The sequence below is a fragment of the Clupea harengus genome, chromosome 13, assembly GCF_900700415.2.
Source record: "Clupea harengus chromosome 13, Ch_v2.0.2, whole genome shotgun sequence".
Lineage (NCBI taxonomy): Eukaryota > Metazoa > Chordata > Actinopteri > Clupeiformes > Clupeidae > Clupea > Clupea harengus.
Window position 1 is genome coordinate 13894411 of NC_045164.1, and position 21782 is coordinate 13916192.

At 41.3% G+C, this 21782-nt stretch overlaps 1 protein-coding gene across 2 annotated transcripts; it reads right to left on the minus strand.

The window, feature by feature from the left end:
- Positions 1-1933: 1933 nt before the first annotated feature.
- LOC116223157 lies at positions 1934-5331 on the minus strand. Of its 2 annotated transcripts, XM_031578757.1 has the most exons (8): positions 5037-5331; positions 4877-4913; positions 3982-4746; positions 3687-3795; positions 3109-3458; positions 2552-2632; positions 2408-2429; positions 1934-2297 (listed from the first exon to the last, which is right to left on the minus strand). In XM_031578757.1, the coding sequence occupies exons 2-8, from the start codon at positions 4901-4903 to the stop codon at positions 2179-2181; spliced, it is 1473 nt and encodes a 490-aa protein (XP_031434617.1). In that variant the 5' UTR covers positions 4904-4913; positions 5037-5331; the 3' UTR covers positions 1934-2178. The 2 variants fall into 2 exon arrangements, with proteins under 2 accessions (XP_031434617.1, XP_042565478.1); XM_042709544.1 differs by lacking the exon at positions 5037-5331 and having other exon boundaries at positions 4877-5008.
- Between the last annotated feature and the right edge of the window lie 16451 nt (positions 5332-21782).

Here is a 21782-nt window from a genome sequence, read left to right on the forward strand (position 1 = left end):
GGGAAAGTTTGTGTCTGTGAGAATTGGCACGGGAGCGAAGGAGGAGAGAGGGAGAGATTACATTGGAAATCGTGCTAGCAATTAGCCAAGCATGCATGTTTCAAATATTCACCAAAAATCTACTTTTCATCTTACAGTCAACTTTTTTTCAGATTTGTGTACTAAACATTCTCAAGTGTCTTCATATGAACTTGTGATTGAATCAGAGTATCACTTTTTGAATGAAAAATGTGTAAAGCATTCTTTTAGCGTTAGCGGTTAATGCAATTTGCTTTATATCAATCATTTTTGAAGATATGAAGTTGCCTTTGCACATGGGAACATGTTGTAGTGTCTTCCACGTGCTTACGCTTAAGTTTGGTGTTGATATCTGAAAGATTTGCTGAGATATGACTTCACTTCCTGTTTGGCGGCTTTTCTGCTGAATTTGAGTGGCTGTACCGGACAAACGGTTGTGAGGATCACAATTCTGTTGGATAAATTTTGTTAGGCTTGGTCTGATGATCATCTCTGGTGATTTTGAAGAAGATTTGACAAAAATTGTAGGAGTTGAAATAGCGGAAAATCTATATAACCGGAAATTGACGCCATAGGGTCTGTTTAATTCGTCTTGATCCAAGGAATCCAATGGTACCTCATTTTTGAAAGTCGGTCAAACGGTTCAAACGTTGTGTGTGTTAACAAAAGTCCAAGTTTGACCCGTTGGTGGCGCTAGAGTGGTCTAGTGGGAGACATGAAACTTGGTGTGAGTAAAGAAGGGACTGTCCTTAAGGAGTGTGCCAAATTTCAGAAAAAGTTACCATACGGTTCTAGGGGCTGCCATTGACTCCAATGGCACAAGAATAATAATCATACCTACAATAACAATAGGTTTCCTGACGGAGGAACCCTAATTATGATGACCCAAGCTTCTTTCATCTCAGACACATGTATAATTGTAGACTGTAGGGATGAGGTAAAATCAAAACACCATCTGTGAGGTAACCAGGACCGCCTGTAAGGTTTCGACCTGTTCAGAGGGAGTTTTTCCTTGCCCTTGTCGCCATTATGCTTGTTCCAGGGGGGTTCAGGCCCTGGGCTTTGTAAAGCGTCTTGAGACCATTTTATTGTTCTGGTGCTATGTAAATATTGAATTGAATTGAATTGACATACAAGTCAATGAAAATATTGTATTCATCACTGATGAAAGAGTGGTTGGCTTGGTGGGATGTTTCTGAACTTTGGCCAAATTGCAAAAAATAAATAGCTGCTACATTGCAGTAAAGTAGGTGTCCATTAAATAACACATCAGCTCAATTCATTCAGTTCTCATATGGCTTCTGTGAAAAGCAGAATAACCCAAGAACAAAACAAATCTATCACATTCATATGGCATGAACCCAAATAGAACTAAAAACTAGTCCAGTCACCTGGGCACTTCCATGCAGCACACCCTAGCCATAGCAGCATTGATGGAAGGCCTGTGTCTCTCCCAGGTTGCCACATATTTCACTGTGAGAAGCGTCTCTTCCTACACTGCGCTGTCTCAGTGCTGAAGGCCCAGTACAAGGCCATGATTTCTGATTTGCCATACTAATGATGGGATTTTTTCTTCTACATTTTGAAAAACAGTGAATGAATGAATAAAAAAAGATTTTAAATAATATGGGGAAACTGCTCTGATGATTGCATCGATAGTGACAAAACCAGCCCACATATGTTTCTGTCTAATAGTGATGTTCCACATTAAGGTTCCATTCATTAATCTAAGTTAACACATTAGTGAAAAGTAATACATTATTGAGTCTGAATAAATTAGCCTTAAAGCACAGTTACATGTTGGAACTCCATGTTGTTTATCATGTCCTACTCCTGCAGTTGCCACACTATATTCTGCTCCAGTGTGTGTTTGGTAGTTACATAGAGATACTTGCAACACAGTTTAGGTGTCCAAAGGAAGGAATTTTATTGTGAACTCATTACAGAGCAACATCATAACGGTACTGACTGCATCCTGCTCTTGTGCAGCCTGTTATGATCTCCCCCTCAGCCCAAGGTAAGGTACTTTTAAAAGTGGTCAGATCAGTATTTTTACAAGCCCTTGGCCCAAAGCAATTGGGATCGTGGACCTTGAATCTTCAGGCATGAGCAAAACATTGAAACTAAAGGAGGTTCAACTCCTCTTCCTGCCACAAGAGGTCACTCCTGACCTTTACAACAGCAGAGGAGTCTGGAGATGCCAGAGGCTATGCGAGATGACAGAGACGGCCTACTGGTCCTCACTGTGGAATGGGGAGCAGACGTCTCCACCACTGTAACTGTAACACAGAGTACATCACTGCTTTATCCTTCTCATGACAAAACCTTAATCTACCTTCATGCTGAATAATACTCATAGATTAGGCACAGAAGAACACTGCACTCATACCTGGTGCTGGAGCTATAGATCTCTATACGTTGAGAGGATGGAAAGAAGATGGTATTTATTATGTGAATGCAGCGACATAGACACACACCTCAATGATACACAATGTTAATATTTATAATCTTATGATGTGAAATTTCTACTAACATTAGATTTCCAGCGGATTGTAAATATCCTTTTTCTCCGCTGTTTATCCTCTCCTCTTGAGGACTTCACATTTGCTGAGTCCTGAAAGATCAACAACGACGAAAGAACACATTGTTTCATTACTACACTATAATCACAACATATGACGAGTTTAACTGAAGACGATAAAGGTCTTTCTATTTACTGGTTTATGCAGAAGTGTAATATATGATAAATCTCCTAACTACTGTGAAGAGAATAAGCACTGCTGAAAACTAATGCACTAAGCTTTTCAAAGGACAAATGTGTGAGCATTCATTTGCCTTTGTCAAGAATTACAGTGACACACAGTTCACTGAATGAGTACAGTAATCAGTGATGTCCCATAAAGGCTGGACCTGAAAAGACTACAGGTTGGTGCCCGGTATATACTGTATGGATGCGGTCTGACCTGCACATCAACACTGCAGGTTTAGTTTTTTTTTCTTTTCTTCACCTCATGAAGGAATTTTCATTCACACCGGCGCCTTTCTAAATGATCTAATTCAGTATACAGATGGTTTGTGATTGTCCCTTACCTCGTGAGGGCTCATGCCTACAGTTGCAACAGCCTCCCCAGGCCTGATGAAAAGGCTGGAGGACTCATGGGGTCTCTCAGGGGGAAGACTGTTCAGAGAGCAGGTGGAGGTACTGTGAGACCTGCTGACCTCACTGCTGCTGCTGCTGCTGGAGGTGGTCAGTGTTTGGGTGACTCCTCGCTCCGCCAGAGCACCTCCTCCTTGTCCAGGGGACAGAGTCTCACATTGTCCAGCACAGTCCTGAGACTGGAGGGTGTCCTCAGTCAAACTAGATGTGGACACTGAGGTGTCTGAGTGTGTCTCAGTGTGGGAGTACTCCGTCTCAGAGTCGGTGTCAGACACTAACTGGGCTGTAACAGCAGGCCATGCAGAGGTTACTATCACCAGCTGATATTCATCACTAAACATCACATCCAGGAAACATGAACCGGGTTGTATTGCATGCAGGCTACTAATGACTAAAGCTAATGACAGCAAAACAATCTAACCCTGCAAGAATGTATCTCTGTTTACATCTGGCTTTACAGAAAGAAAAAAATGTGTTCTACAATCATGTGAAGGTAACAGTCACATATCACCTCTCTTTCTGGCCATTATGTCCAAAGCGTCATGAAGGAAATAAGCCACATTCTTGGAGATGGCTGTGATGAGCAGCTTCATTACCGACCCTCTCTCCGGCACAAACACCTGTAGCAATAGTTACATTAAGATTGAATGCACACCTATGGGTTGTTTTTCTACACAGGTCTTTACAAAACTCTGTTATAGTCGATGTATTCATTTGCATAGGGGGGGCTCATGTTGCAATGCTAGTTTCTAATAAAAGGTATAATCTGTTGAGTAGACCTTCCTGCTGTGGGGACCTTGCAGTACCTGCGAGAGGAATGCCATCTCTGCTGCTTCTGTCCCTATCCTGGAGGCATACCGCAGCCGTAAAAGACTCGGAGCATTCATGAGTCTCTCAAGAAAGTTTCTGGCAGACTCTAGGACAAATTGATCCAATATAAACTTGATAAAGTCCTCAAATTTGAAGTAATTGCCCTCCTGGGTGACACTACCCTCTGCCCTGGTGGATTGTTTGCGTAAAATCAACGTCCTCAAGTCAATCAGTAGCTCTGATGTTATCTGAATCAGCCCAATGAAGGCTTGTCTCGTCGGAAGTTGATTCTTATTGTTTTTGAGGAACTCAGAGATGTCCTGAGAGCCTGCATAGAACCCTCTCCTCCAGACAGCATACCCGGGAGTCAACGACTCCAGGAGCAATGTTGGGATTTCAAGTGCCTTAGCAACAACAAATTTAAATTCGTTTGCATGGTTCTGTCTGCCTTTTGGTAGTCTTCGTGAGTAAAGGATGTTGAAGTCAGCACGTGACTGACTCGCTGGCATGGGGCTCTCCACATCATCAAATCTGTGGGCCGTTTTAAAAATCCTGGCATCGATGCAGTCTCCTTCTGCTCGAGGACCTTTGTAGACCTCCTTACCGCCAGCTGCAGCCTGCACCAATAGTATCTCCCTCTGGGTGGCACTGGCCTCCATCCGTCCGCACACCCGCAAGGCAGGCATCAAGATGTTCAGGGTGAGGAATCCTACACATCTTATGACTTTTTCTATGGCCCAGTCCAGCTCCTCATCAGAGAACTAGAGCCAGATCATAAAAATCATAGATTGACTGACACATACTGGACATATCCATCTGCTTGCACACATGGAAAATTTTGTATTGAGGTACTGTAAAATGTACACACTCAAAGGAGACATTATGGCTTACCGCGATAATGAATGCAGCCCTGATCATCTGCAATTTCCTGAAATACAGAGAGGGTACAAGCTTAACACACATGTTTATGGACACCGATGGTGACATAGATCAATATGAGTGGTTTACAAAGCAACTCCATGATGGGGGTCAACATTTAAAGGTGACGTACTCCGCAGAAAACTGCTTGGTGAAAGGTAGGACACTGACTCTACAGATGTCCACATCAATGATTTCGTCAAAATATTGACACACAAACTCCTGCAAGAAAAAACGAAACAAAAAAAATGAGCACTCATCTTTGTTCAAATATAAATTTATAGTGAGATTACAATTATTTTGGCTGCCTGGAGACTAAATTCATGGCATTACACTTGGTAATTTGCATTCATCCTATATTTCCTGATTGAATCACCAAGCAACGGTTAACATTATAACTGCACTATAATATAATATACTTAATCAGCCCACACTGTATGACATCTATACACATTAAACGCCATACTATACAACAATGTGATGTTTGTTACTTAGTAAATCATTTATTGCATGTTTGTCTAGATACCACGATAACTTCGAAGGACTTGAAATGTGTCATTTTTGCGATCATAGATAAAAGATCACAATCATCTAAACTCAGATTAACTGTTCATATTAACTGCACAGTTAAATCGAACAAAACGACCTACCCCAAGGTCTCCAGGTCCCGAGTTAAAATTTCCCGAAGTATTCGCCATCGTTCATTCAAAGGAGCTACAATAAAATGCATGCACTGGAGTAACACCTTACAACTGAATAAATGCCGTGAACACTTTGCTTTATTGAAATTTCACGTTACCCTACGTCACAAAGCTGGATAAGTGTCATAAAGCATGCCATTTTAATTTTAATTTGAGTGTCGCAAGTTCTTTCAAATGTTATAGACAGAAGTCATTTTCGTGGGGCAGATTTGTAAATTCAGTTTTCCGTAAGATTTTGACAGCATAGTTGATGCGTTTTGACAGTAACACAAGTAACAGTTGGTTCTGATCAGTGTGATCAGACATTAGAAGAGGTCGGTTGGGATGTCACAGGCGTTAAATAGAATCGGTTGCAACCAGCAAGCGTAGTTTGGAGTTCAATAGGCAAGCCACTTTTGCGGGTGTAACCCATATGAAATACAGAATTACTAATGCCAATGTCATTTAGAGATGTAGTAGCATGTTTCTCCTAAGGAGGGCACACTATGCACAACCATAGGGTAATGCATTTGCCGACTCATTGTGCTTTGAGAACTCGTCTGGCAAACGTGTCCTTGAGCCGACTACCAACTGTTGCTATAAAAACGAATATTCACAGAATATTCTAATCTTTTTATTATTATCATTTATTAAAATTAATACATTTTTGAATTAGAATCCTAGCAATGAGCGTGAGGGAAGAAAGTTCTGCTGAGCTTCACTCATCAGGAAATCTGATGAGTGAACCACGTTTTGTGCTAGTCTGTTCTGTTGCTAGCCACCATGAGGAGAGAATAAAGTCGCAATACTTGCTATTCAAGTTAAAATACTTCTCTTAACCAATCAGAGCTAGGGTAATGTTGTCTAATGTTTGCAATCTACTTTGGTACATGTGGTATCATAGTTATTCAAATGTTTAATGTTTCCAACATGCTTTGTGTCATTGCATTAATATTTATAAAAGAGATGAAGCTAGGCTCTAGCTTGGTTAGCAGGGCAGCTAAGAACAGTGTAGAGCAGTGGTTCTCAACCTTATTTGCTCCATGACCCAAATTTTAAGATACCAGCGCAGTCACAACCCAACAATTAATAATCAGCATGAATCATCAGGCCAATAATTTAACAATTTAATAATTTAACTCTCTCTTAACAAAAGAGATGATTGTGGACTATAGGAGACGGCAGAAGGAAGAGCACGCACCCCTATACATCAACAGATCCGTAGTGGAAAAGGTCAGTTGCTTCAGGTTCCTCGGGGTGAACATCAGCAGTGATCTCACCTGGTCTGTTCACACGGACAAGGTGGTGAAAGCGGCCCGGAAAGGCCTCTTCTTCCTGAGGAGACTGAAGTTTGGTATGGAATCAGTCATCCTCACTAACTTTTACAGGTGTACTATAGAGAGCATCCTGACTGGTTGCATCACAGTATGGTACGGGAGCTGCACAGCCAAGGACCGTAAGGTCTTACGTAGTGTGGTCAGGTCTGCGGAATTCATCATAGGCAGGGAGCTTCCAGCCCTGCAGGACATCTTCCACACACGATGCATCAGAAAAGCTGGCAGGATCCTTAAAGACTGCTACCATCCATCCTTTAGACTTTTTTCCCCTTTGCCTTCTGGTAGGCGTTTCCGAAGTGTTCGATCTCGCACCCGTAGATTGGAGAGCAGTTTCTTTCCAAGGGCCATCAGACTTTTAAATGGACAGTGATACAGTCTCGCCACTTTACACGTTACAGTTTTGAACTGTTTGCACTATCAGTAATATTGCACTACCTGAAACCAGGCACATTTGATTTGTCTTTAGGTTAGTATAGGTTACTATCTGTGTATTATATGTTTAGCAGATTGTATTGTATATTTATTTTGTAGATTTATTATATGTGTAATCTATGTTCTATAGTACTTTTATGTTATGTTATGGTAGTTTGTTGTACGGTGTCTTGTCCTAAGAAGTGCCCAGTCTGACTCTATTTTTCTGTGCATCTGACAAATAAATACTTGAACTTGAACTTTTATTACTACCACTAGGCTTAATACTATATCACTGTTTTACCATTGAAAACACATGCAACTGTTTAACATTCAGGATCAGGATCTTTGAGAAATCATGGACTTAAGCCATACAGTTTCAACTTTTTAATAGGAAATTATGAAATTACATGTTCAACTTCTTAAGGAGAATCCATGGACTTACATGTTCACGCAGTGCCTGCTCCTGAACAGTGATGCAGAGCTGCCAACATTGTGTTTTTGAAAAGAGTAGCAACGAAAATGTTCAGGCCGGAGATTTTACGTGTTCTGAGATGCAATCTAGGTAAGGACTATAAGGACATGTTTATCTGAAAAGAACTACAGTATTTTGAGTGTATAATGTCGTCTTTCCCCTGCACTGTTGCACACAATTATACACAAAAAAGTTTTTTATTACTCAAACACATAAATTAACATACAGTACTGACCAAATACAGTATTGACTAAGCAGGTGGATTGAACATTTACACCAGACAAACCTGCAACACGTGCACAGCCTTATTTAGAACAGAGTTAAACTCAAGGGAACCTTTAGCCGTGACATGACCATCTGATCAACCCGACCTCTCACTTTAGCTGGTCATAGGTTGCTGACTTTGCCTTGGCAAGAGTTTTCTTGGAGTACGCCTGCTTGTAGCAGACAGACCCCTTTGCCACCATGAACTGTTTGTGGGTAATGAGGTTACTCAGGGTCTCCATTTGCATACTGGGTCTGAACTTGGTTTTATTTTTTGTGACGAGACTGAAGATGCGTTCGCAGTCTGCGTTGGAATGGAAGATGCAGAGGATAGCCAGCATCACCCTGCACAGCAAAGGATACTTGAGATGGCCATTCCCATCCTTCAGCTGGTTCATCAGGTGCCACTGTGTGTCTGGTCTGTCACAGCTGGTGATGCTCTCTGGCAGAACATCCGTTTGGTAGGTCATGAATTGACCCTCAAGCTTGTCCTTCTCCTCAGCATTCATCCTCAAGCAGGGGAATCTGCCTGTGAAGTACCTTATGGAATTGAAGTCTGCGCTGTCCCGTGTAGACAAGTCAGCCACAGAAGCATTCAGGATAACTGGGTCATTATAGGGAAACTTCTTGACCATGTACTCCACAGCCTTCATGTAGAAAGCCCGCACAGCGCTGTAGACCTTGGCCAGCTGCAGCTCCTCAAGCTCAGGGTGATCTTCTATGAAGGTTCTTGTGTTATGCCCAATGAACAAGGTCTCATCGCTCTTCTGGTTGCTTGGTTCACTGAATTGTACTTGGTGAACCTCAGCAGCTGCATTGATCACCTCAGGCTTCACAAATCGGTTTAAGAGATCCTTCAGCTGTGTGGTCAAGGTCCTGTGCAGTACATGGATGCAAGGTTTGTCTAGCTGCAGCAGAGTGTTGGCCTCATCGAATACTGACAGGACTGCACTCAGAAAGTAGCAGTAAAGTTTGAATGTTGGGTCCTTCAGATGTTGACATGCCCTCTTCACTCTCTTTTGTGCCCATGGGCTGAGTGGCTGCAGTGCTAGATGTCTTGGGCTTTGCAGTTGCAGTCTTGGGCTGTGTGGTTGCAGCTGCTGGTCTTTTTCTTTGCCTGACTGGACTTGGCTAGGGTTTGTTGGCGGGAGAGATAGCCTGCCAAATCAAACCCAGAATTGTCCTTGCTGCTGCTACTGTGGGTTGATGCGTCCTTGCTGCCACTGTGAGTTGATTTCTCCTTGCCGTGGGTTGACATGTCCATACTGCTGCTGTGAGTTGCCTTGTCCTTGCTGCTGCTCTGCGTGGACTTGTTCTTGCTGCTGTGCCCAGACTTGGACTGTTCTGACTCAAAGTATTGCAGCAATGCAGGCCACTGCTGCAACAACCTGGCAACGCATTTCTCTAAAGAGAGCCACCGAGTACTACCATGTTTCACGATCTTCCGCATTTCAACTCCACACAGGTCCTGAAACTCTTTCAGTCCCTGTTTCCTCTTGCTGGATTTGTCCAGGTAGAAGAACACATCCACAAGCAGCTCTTCAATGGACACTGGCAGCTGAGCAGCAGCTTTTTCTGCAGCAAGATGAATCAGATGGCACGGGCATCCCAGCACATATACTGCACTGTTCTTCTTGTTGATGTACCCTGCCGTGCCCTCCTTGAGTCCTTACATCACCATGGCATTATCTGCCCCAAAGCTCATGCAGTTGTCCCAAGTAATGTCACGTTTCTCAAGTTCACTGTCCATGAGTTTAAATATGTTCTGACCAGTAGATGCCACATGACACTCCGGCATAGACAACAACACTGTCAGGACACGCCCAAGTCCTGAATCAAAGTACTTGACAACTAGGGGATACAGCTTGCAGTCTCCATAATCTGTGCTCCCATCTGTGGCTAAGGAGTATGGAGCAGTCTTCATTGCCTCCGTGATCACAGAAGCATCTTCCTTGGCAAGGGCTCCTACAATGGCGCTGCTCTTTGTGCGACCAGACCCATACTTTCCTACAATTGCAATCAGAAAAATATTGCATTGTATTATCATGATTATACTATAGATTAATAAAATACATACATCTAAAAGGGAAATAAACAGGCTTTCCAACGGTATAAGATGTATAGCCAAGAAGCATTGTTACAACAAAGAAATAATCTACCAAACACAAATTTTTTTACTTTTTGTGCTATGTTTATTAATATAATATTAATATCAATATTAATCAATCATGAAATTAATCCTCTGTAGAGTAGGCTCATGTATGAGCCTAGGCTTCATTTTTTTTCACTTTCATATAAATTGAAAAATGTGTATCGGAATGAAACAGGATCAGTACAAATCAGCAATAATTCATTCTCATGATTTTAATCAGATTATCAAAAAATGCAGCACTGTAACTGTACAGACTGTACAATTTGTAAAGTGTATTGTGACAGTATACAGGTATAAATCTATGCCTATGGATGCTAGTGATACATTGAGGCTATTTGTCATTTGACTCTTACCTGCGATTTTCGAGTCTGGAAACATCTTTTTTACCAGTGGCCCAATGTATGTTCCACTAGAAAGTCAACCGCCAGCACTTCAGCATTTATGACGCTGGTGTCCTTATCAAGCGTTAGGAAACCCGCGATGGGCCTTGTAGACTCCATCGCCGCTTTGTATGACTGGTGTTTGCCAGTCCTGGTGTGCTTTTCGACATCGTGACGACCACCATGCCGGACGCTGAAATCTGCCTTGCACAACATACAGTAGGCGTGGAAGTCGTCCAGCTTGGACCATGTGATGGTCGGCCATTCAACGTTGTAGTCAGACTTGTAACGCTGTTCAGATACCCGCCTCTTTTTTGACGGAGCTCCAAAAAAAAAAAAAAAAAAATCAAAGTCTTTATCTTTATAGTTGGTGTGCTTTGTTTTTAAATGTCTCTGCAATTTCAAAGGCTTCAGGCTTTCATGATCTAGTATTTTGTTGCATAGCGCACACACAACAGCTTGTGCTCACCATTCTTCCCGCAATACGTAAATCCATATTTCAGAAATACCAGGTCGTACGCCCGTAAATATTTCCTCTTTGGTTCTTCAGAAGACATATCTGAGCTGGTACTCAGTTTACACGATGATTTGCTGTTGACTTGTAAATGTTTTTAGCCTACACTAGTCTACTCTGGACATTCTCCGGTCATGTCAGAGTAGATCATCGCGCAGTACATTGACGTTTTACATGTTGATACATATGAAATATCTGATATGCAAATTTGTTGGCTGAATGTTCGAACATGTTATTGTTATATAGGGCTACATGCAGAACCAGTGCCAGCTTATGTAGTTTAATGTCAGAACTGGTGGCAGGGATTCCCTAATGGACAGAGGGAGTATGGCTGTTGAAAAAAAGGTCAACATTTAGAATTCGTCTCGCGACCAGAAATTCCCGCGACCAAGTGTGGAGAACAACGGGTTTAGAGCATTAGTGACGCGTTGCACTTATTCTTTTGCTATTTAAGCCATTCGGTACCTTAATGCTTATAATACATTTATGTTGTGTTTAAACTAATTTGATTTTCTGTAAATGTGTATTTTGTCAATGTCTATGAAAGGGGATATGTTACAAGACAAGAGTGAGGAAAAAGAGTTAAGTAATTTTTTAATGCTAAATTTAAAATTTCAACTTGTGTAGCAAGCTCTTTCAAATGTAATAGACAGAAGTCATTTTCGTGGGACAGATTTGTAAATTCAGTGTTGTGCAAGATTTTGACTGCACAGTTCATGCGTTTTGACAGTAACACCAGTAACAGGTGGTTGTGTGATCAGACATCGAGGTCGGATGGGATGTCACACGGGTTAAATAGAATTGGTTGCAACCAGCAAGTGTAGCTTGGAAGTTTAAAAGGCAAGCCCCCTTTACGAGCATAGATTAGGCATGCAAATGAAGCTGGCCAGGTACAACAGGCTAAAGAATAAACTGCTAACCCTGTTTTAAATACAAAATATTTCTGAAAAAATAACTGTGTTGTATCAAGGGAGATATAGAGTACATGCAGGCGGTAGCTTGGTGAGCGCTGCGGTGGAAATGCACAAACGCTGTAAAGACTGCAACTTACAGAAAAACCCTTAACCACCACTATTTTGGTTTGAATAATGCATGGCTCAAACTCACTGAGTTTCCTCGTTCTGCTTGTAGATGACCCTGTCTATCCAGTGTACAATTTAATATTTTGTATGTTAAATTTGGTATAAAGGACCTTTTATCTTTAGATACTAAGAATTGTATTTTGTTAAAACGAAAGACTTTTATTTTGTTAATGTGACCTGGATGTTTAGAGGTGAAAAGGTGGATGTTGAGAGGTGAAAAGGTTACCCGCTGAAAAGGCACTGTGAGTTAGTTCTCTTTTAACAGTTCAAGGTTTGCTACTCTACTAAAAGAGATGACAAGCTCTTACGGTGTTCACGGTAATATGTTTTATACAGTTTAATAAACGCAACAGTTTTATAACACCTGTCGTCGAGCCATCTTTTGGTAGAGATAGCTACACTGCTATCCAGCAAGTTAAATACCACACACACAATAAGCCTTTGTACCGAGGCTGAAGTTGTATCATGTGTGTTATGTTAGTGAATGAATGCTGCCCCCTAGAGGCTAGAGAGTTCAGGAGTTGTATGATGTACTGAACACGTTACAGTAAAGCTCCAGTCATCTATACCAGTGGTTCTCAAACTTTTTACCATGAGTACCACCTTAGAAATGATTTGGCTCTCCAAGTACCACCAGAATTAAAATCAAGTAGAGTACCGTAATTTCCGGACTATTGAACGCACCTGAATATAAGCCTCACCCACTGAATTTTTAAAATATAATTATTTTTAACATAAATAAGCCGCACATGTCTATAAGCCGCAGGTGCAGCCAGTTACGATAAGTGCACTGTTGCTTTAAGAGAGCACAGTTGCAAGAGTCAATCAGAAGCTAGAACGTTAGATTGAAGACAGTGAGATAGAAGAAAGACGCTAAGTTTGAAACCAATGAGCTAAAGAACTTGAAAAGACTGGATTTGTATTGTTGTAAACTGTTTTGAGTTGTGTTCTGTCTACGCCGGTAGACTGTGGTTATTTTGACATTAGTTAAGTTATTGAGATACTGAGAAATCGCGTGGAGCTAAGCATCCATGCGGCTGCATCCATGCTAGCATCCTAGCTCCACAAAGCCACCGTAAACACAAAGCCACCGTATACAGTCACAGGTATCATAATCCATAAATTAGCCGCGTCGTTGTTTAAGCCGCGAGGTTCAAAGCGTGGGAAAAAAGTAGCGGCTTATAGTCCGGAAATTACGGTAAGTGTTTGTAAACTCATGTATTGTATTTAAAAACTTACAACGTGACAATACTGAAGACAAACGTGACAGAACTGATCTGCATCAAAACATAGGCCGACCCAGCAAATGGGGATATAAAATACCAGTCAATCTAGTGAGGTTTAACAAGTAGAAATTGTACTGCATCAAAACATGAATATTCAAATACTGGTCAAACAAAATAAGCAATTGCCTTGCATTAATCATTCACATATATACATTGAACATTGAAAATTAGGAAAAGTAGGCCCTACTGTGATATTCTCAAGTAATGCATTCAAATGGAATGTAGGCTACTAATAAGAAGAAGAAGAAAAATAGAATGGAAATTGGTAATGACGACTCTGGGCCTATCATGCTTAGTGAGAGGGGTATGCGTGGCTCTGTGAACAGAGTGCTACGATGTCTGGGTCGATTGTGATTAGCTTTAGCCTCAGACTTGGTTCAGCATCGAACCTGCTTCTATATTTAGTCTTAACCCTCCTATTATGTTTGGGGTCAATTTGACCCTTTTCAATGTTTAACGTCTCTAAATAAATGATTGGCATAGTTTTTTTTGCTTCATATTTAATGACTTTTCCTAATCTAATGGGGAGAACTGGGTAAACACAAAATTAACATGATGATATGTTTTCAATGTCCTGTACACATGCTTTACGCATAGGTGTTGTTTGGGGTCAATTTGACCCCAGGCTGTTTTAATTGTATAAAATATATAAGAAATATAAACTTTTTTTTATCACATTGATACTATTCTTGATTACAGAAATAGTTTTCTATTCCATATGTTATAGATAACAACAATATGTACTTAGAAATAATATGAAGCCATAAAACACCAGAAGGATATCTCTTTCCAATTTTAAGTCAATCAGTGAGATTTGATGGTGATCTGCATATTTCTCCATAGTAGCGTAACATGTATTCTGGATGTATAAGGGGGGTGGGTGGGGGTATTGTTTTATTTTTAAGGGCTATTTAGGCAGTCAACAAACAAACCTAAAGTACCTGACACATAAACTTGAGTAAAAAAAAATATTATAATCATTTTGACCCCAAGCATAATAGATGTGGGTAAAATTTGAACATAATAGGAGGGTTAATGGAGGCGAGAGAAGAGAAGCCTTTCTCGCATAAATAAGTGGTGGCGAATGGAATTAGAAAGCGCACGGCCTTGCCCGAAAGCGCCGGATATTCGCTGTGTCGTTGCATCCAAAAGTCCAGCAATGTCTGGCCTCTGAAGGTTGACTTCAATGTGTCGTCACAGGACAGTTCAATTAAAAGCTCCTGCTCAAGAGCCGATAGGTTCTCCTCCAGGACGTCAGAAGCCTTAATAACAAACGGATCGCGCATCCATGTATTCCCCTGCGCAATCGCAGGGAAATATTCGGCGAACTGTTGTCGGAGAGATTTCAGGTGCTCAGCAATGTTGTCCCTGACTTGATCAGCGAGCCTGAGGTCATTGTCAGAGAGAAAAGTCTCCAGATTAGGGAACGCTGACACATCACCAGTCCTTATTTTTATTTCGAATAATTCCAGCTTTTTCAGCATTGCACTGATTTTGTCCTGGACATCAAAGGCACTGGTAGAGAGTCCCTGCAGTCCCAAATTCAGCTCATTCATACGGGAAAAAATGTCAGACAAGTAGGCGAGCTGACTGAGCCACACAGTGTCATCAAAAACACCTGATGCGGGGAAGTTTTTGTCCTGTAAGAACACTTGGACCTCTCTGTACAATTCGAAAAGCCTGGACAGCACCTTCCCTCTTGAGAGCCATCTTACTTCTGTATGCAACAGAAGTTGGACATGCTCGCTGCCCATCTCATCACAGAGAACATGGAATAGGCGAGAAAGCATCGGCCTGGCTTTGATGAAATTTACAGTTTTTACAGCTGTGTGATAGACAGCCTTAAATTCTACGGGCATTTTCTTCACTGCGAGAGCTTCGCGATGAATGCTGCTGTGAGTCCATTGTACATCAGGTGCCACCTCGCGGATTCGGGCCACCACTCCGCTGTGGCGACCCGTCATGGCCCTTGCGCCGTCTGTGCAGACTCCGACGCACTTTTTCCAGTCTAGCCCAGTCTCTTGGAAAAAGGCATTCACGAGCTGAAAGATGTGTTCCGCTGTAGTTCTTGTCTGAAGTGACTGACAGAACAGAAAGTCCTCATGAGCTGCGCTTTGATATTCGTATCTGACGTATACAAGCAAATTAGCCAAATCCGCAACATCGGTGGTCTCGTCAAGTTGTATGGAAAAGTAAGGACTGCATTTGATTCGTTCCACCAGTATATGTTTCACATTATTTGCCATTGCTTGTATCCTACGTGACACTGTGTCATTAGAGAGCGGCACCAAGCTCAACTGTTTCGCAGCTTTTTCCCCACACATAATGCCTGTCATCTCTTTGGCCAAAGGTAAACATAGTTCTTCTCCAATAGTGTGCGGCTTACCAGCTTTTGCTATACGAAGGCTGGCACGATAGGAAGCTTCTTGAGCTTTGGTAACAGATGTAGCGCTGTGCCGAATTGTTGTCTTGGACTGCTTTAGCTCATCGCGTTTTCTGAGAAAAAAGTCAACTGGCTTATCTTTCAGTGATGGATGATTAGTGGAAAGATGCCGTTTGAGATGTGATGGCTTCAAACTTTCATTGCTGAGAACATCTCCGCACACAACGCACTGTGGTCTTGGTTCATCCTCAGCCCCACTCCAAGTAAATCCAAGATTAATGTAAGTCGTCATATTTCCTTACAGTTTTGCGTCGTTTGCTAGCACGTGCTGAAGCTGAAGCCTCACTGCTCAATACACTGCAAGCACCATTAGCACTAGCGCTAGGATCACCTTGACAGTTGGCAACTTCATTTTGTGTTGTGCTGCCTGACACATTCACCTCATTTCTCCTCCTAATATTCCCTTGGAGCCAGGATTGCAATGAGTTGGCACTATTTTTGCTTCCCCCCACTCATCATAACAGTAGTTATAACTATATAGTTATTCAATGCCGGTTTAACATGTTAGATTTCTGTAGTTTTGTCATAACTTCACATAATTTTACAGTGTACAAGTTGTGTGAACAACCCCCAAAAAGCTAGTTTGCATAGCACCAGGTCACAGCCATCGAGGTGGCCACTGGCCTTTTGTCTATGTTGATGAGCCATCAGACATGGTTCCTGCCTTTTGTGTGTCTTGGAGCTAGAAACATTAGCTGGCTTTTGTCTACAGACACGACAGAGTGGTGGAGGCCACAAGGCATTAGCATCTATATGGCCATACCTGACCATAGCCCCAGTCAAGCTAGACTTTCCCCTCTGACCTCCAGACACACCCATCCCCTCCCCTTTACACCTCATGTTAATTCTGCAATATAAAATGTCTGTATTCTCTGTAATGTTTTGAGAAGATGAAGCAAGGAGACCAAGCCGTGAGCAGACGTGCCTAGCGCATGCTCGTGCTGCGCCGAGCTGACCGTGGCTAGTGACTGAATAAAACACATTCTTTCGCTAAGCCGTCTTCTACAAGTCTGTTATTCCTGAACAAGCTAACTTGAACCAAGCGTGGGCATCCGACGAATTCGACGGAGGACAGCGAGATCTTTCAAACATAATAGCTAATGCTCCAAAGAAGAGACTCGCAGTAAACGTCTCTATTGGCTGCGCACGCACATGAAAAACAACAACATACGTACAGAAAGATTAAAACCTAGTTTAATTTGAATTCCATTTAGAAACCTTGTGGCTTATGTGTTTACTGTGTGTGTGGGTGGACATGCACGTTTATGTAACGATTAACGATTGCTTCAACTTCGTTCCTTTTTTCCAACCGAAATGTATGTATTTAACATAAATTAATTTACTAATATATCTTTATTATTGACATTTCACAGGTCAAACTGCAATTACTAAACATGAACATTTACTTATACGTTTACACGTACAGGGAATGCCTTCAAAGAACTAACAAAAATGTGTGGTCGAGAAGCACACGCAAACTTTTCATGCCGTCTTTCTAACTGACGGAGTTATGACCAATGTATGAGTTAACGCTCTGTTTTTTATCATTTCAAAATAAAAGTCCTTCCAGGACTAAACTATTTAACAATCGTTGGTAGAGCTAAAACAATGGCTCTTGCCATAAATATTATACTACTTTATGCAAAAGCTTACAGCACCTGGTATTCCCAGGCGGTCTCCCATCCAAGTACTAACCAGGCCCAAAAGGCAGAAAGAAAGAAACACAAAAGAGTGTTCCAAGTTAAACTGGCTAGTTTTACTGTGTTTAATGATTCTCTGAAAACCGGCAAAAACGATATAGTTTACATATGAACCGGCGAATCCAGCGATTTAATGCTCTCGTTTCTCTCAGGTAACGTCAATCTTCTTCATTCTTGGCTCTTTTTGAAAGTAATTCGGCGGTGCATGTAACTAGCTAGGTGTCACTTTTGCTGTGTTGAATGATTCTCTGAAAACCAGGAAAAACGCCATTGTTTACACATGCGGATTTGACATGTTCCTGTGAATGGATCCTCGTCGTTAAATATGAGCACATTTTTCACTTAGATCGATAGTCTGGTAGCTTTGCAGCAATATTTAGATATGAGGTACGTGTTTTGGGGGTGTGACTTGTCCGCTGTGCAGTTTCAAACAGATTTGTAGAGTGGATTTCCCTACATCAGTCCCCCAAGGATTTCGCGGGCCTTTTTTGTGATAGTTGCGGGCTAAAATTCCTGATTTCGCGGGAGCTTTTCCAAAAAGTTGCGATGAAAGTTGCGGTGTTTTTTAGGTGTTTGTTGCGATGAAATTGCGGGAGCAAGCAAATTTCCGTCTTTGTAATTATAATTGAGTTATTGGTTGAAAAATAAGTAATTTATAAACAAACATTCATTAAAGAATAAAACCATTGAGAAATGGTCCCCTAAATAACCTTACCAACATGCCAAACAAAAGATAACCAGGACTACAAACATTTTGCAAAATAGGCTTTACTTATCCACAACATGAAACAGATACCTATGGATCAACAAAATTCAAGTATACAAAAAAGTCAGTTCAAAAAGGAAAGTGCTATCCAAATGATCTAGGTACATTCACCTTAGTTTAAAGGAAACAATACAACAATTCCATTTCTGTTATTCTGGTAATAAAAAAGTGAAAAAATTCCAACAAACTATGACCACAGTATGAAAATATATATTGAAAAAATAAAAGTTAAATGGTACACATTAATTTCATTTAGCTTTGTCTGTGCTCTTGAACTTTTTAAACAGCATAAAGTGCACCAGAAGTATAATCTGAAAGATCACTAGGCTTAAATGCCTAGGCCTCTTCGAAGGCCTCCTCAAAATCTTCATCCTCCTCATCCATTTCAAAAGCTCCAACTGGTAAGCCTCTGGTTGTGGTATAGGAAGACCAAGGCTTTGAGGTTGTCGTTTGTGACTGATCTCCTTCGGCTGGACAACACCAGCTTGTAGATGCTGTTACTGCACTCAGCGTCTGCTAAGTTTATGATGACCGATTTGTATCGTTTGGCCAGGACACTGAGTACAGGCAGTCTCTCCTGAAGTCCATCCCAGAACACATCCAAATCTACCACTCCACACGCTGAAGCTCTGAGTGCAGCTGGACCAAGGTGAATGAAGTAGGCATCCAGTTCATCTTTAGGCACAGCACCAGGGGCGCAGATGGCACTGGGGACGGGCGGGACATGTCCCCCCCAGATTCATAGTGACCCCGATCCGTCCCCACCACTCTCCCTACGTAAGGCGACAATCATCAGTTAATAACTCTGCACAGCTGATTAGGCGATGTTAGCGTCCCCCCCAGTTCAAAAATCTCATCTGCACCGCTGCACAGCACTGAAACCTGGGATGGATTTGTAGCTGGCCACACAGTCACTCATAAATACAATGTGACGAGGGTCAAACACCCTGACCTCTTTAAGAAACTCAATGGCAGGTTGTCCATCTGCCATAGATTTGCTCAGTTTGTCCTCTGCATTGTTGAATGCCTGTTCCACTCTGTTTAGAATCTGCATTTTAATGGTGAAAGACAGGTCAAGTCCCTCAAAGTATTGAACGCATGCTTCGAAGTGGAGTTCTTTGTTGACCTCCAACTTCATATGCAGATCCTCCAGGTAGTCAAAAACCTTGGTGACTATAGGGCGTCTGCACTGCAGTGAACCACGAGTTCTAACAAGTGGCACATGGATTTGGAGCCATGGTTGCTTTGCTTCCTGATGGCAGTTTTTTTTGTCAGGAATTGAAGATATATCCTTTTGCGGGAGCCAGCATGGTAAAACATTTGGGAGAAACTAAGCATGAATGAGTTCAGTTGATCAAAAGGTCTCCGAAAGGCACCGCCTATCAAATTCATGATATGAGCCATGCACGTTACATGCAATGAATTTGGGTATAAGGACTGCAGCGCAGCTGTAGGGGTGGGAAAAAAAAATCGATTTTTCGATTTCTCTCGATTCTCTCTAGAACGATTCTGTCTCGATTCAGAAAAGTTCATAATCGATTTTTTAATAAAAAAAAAAAATAATTAAAATTTTAAAATTAAATTTTTTTTTTTTTTACACATTCATTTTGTGTTGAAATGCAAGCTGCATCGATTATTGCATTGTTCATTGAAAGTCATAATTGTGACAAGGGAAAGCTTTTTCTCTAATAAAAAAATAGAGAAGGTAATTCATCTGTTGATTTTCTTTATTTATCAAACACAAAGTAGGAAGTGATTTGCAAAATCGACATGCATCGATAATCGTTTTATCGGTTTAGAATTGATAATCGATAATCGGTTTAGAATCGATAATCGGTGTAGAATCGATAATCGGTTTAGAATCGAATCGTTGACCACTGAATCGGAATCGAATCGAATCGTGAGGTGCCAAGAGATTCCCACCCCTACGCAGCTGTATAGGCCTTCTTCATGTACGCTGCATTATCAGTGTTAAACACTATGACATCATCATTATCAATGCCGTACTCTTGAAGACACTTGACAACAGCCATAGACACAGTGGAGTGGTTACACTCCTCAAAGAACACTGTGTCTGCGAGGTAGGCAAAAATTCTTCCAGACTCATCCTTCTCCAGTGGTGCAATTAGAATGTTCATTACACATCTGCCCTCTACATCTGGAGTTTCATCAAATATGACTGCAACAGTCTTGAGAGCTTCTTTCTCCTTCAGGTAGACGTCACCCAAGTATTTTTCCTGGAGCTGGTGGCACCCAGGTGTAGCGCCTCTCTAGCTTGTTTGAGCTTTCATGAGAGGTGGCTAACCTGAATTCTTTTACCTAACAAAGATACCTTGGGGTTTCACTAATGAACTTGACAATATTAATCCAGTATATTTGACAATAAAGCACTTACCTTATAGTTATTACTAATCTAATCACATTTTAAATATGCAAAACCAGTACACACAACGGATATATATAAAAAAAAAGCATGAAAGATTTACTTTAGAAAAAAACACAGATCAGTACTTCAATTTACAATTCCAATATCCTTTGCACATATATACACATCAGCATGACATATCAATATTCACAACAATAATCACAATACTAAACTAGCCGGCAATACTAAATAAACTAATATCTTTACAGTTCAAATGGTGCAGATCTGACTGTAGCTGGTGAACGTGGTAGCCGTAAAAACAAAATGGCTGCTTCACCATGAGGGCACAAAATAAAAGGGAGATGATACCTCTGGTGGATGAGGTTGAAGCCACACGCCCAGCGGCAGAAAGGCGGCAGCAGGGGGAGGAGAGACGGACAGAAGATCCTCGTAGATGACGAGATGAGTTGAGTTGACTTGAAGAAGAGAGGACTGATGCAGATGTCCAACTGGAGTTTCCACAGCCGTTACCACTTCGTTAGCTGGTCGCTAGCTTTGTAGCAAAGTCTGTGCTCAATTAATAGCCACTGTTTCAGCAGCTAAACTATTTTTCCTCTTGATGAGTTATCCACTCACCAAACTAAATATAACACCATTAATAATACAACAGAGTCCGTGTTGAACACTTTAACTAATAATGATGAATACTGTATGTATTAACTATACCGCTTCCACTCTTCTTTTTAACCAACCTCCTCGCTCGTGCTATCTCTCAACTCTCCCGTTCTCCTCACGTCAGTCCAACTCCTCCCACTTCCCTGTCCTTTGACCCCAGATGTAATTCGCTCATAATCAAACAGTACAACAATAAAATACATTCACTAAACATTTTCACAAATACATTACACAACAAATAATTAACATTTTAAATCAATTCACTTTTAACCTTAATGCTATTTATTATATCATGAACTTATTTATTCTAACTTATACTATTTATAAACCTATTCTAATTATACTATTA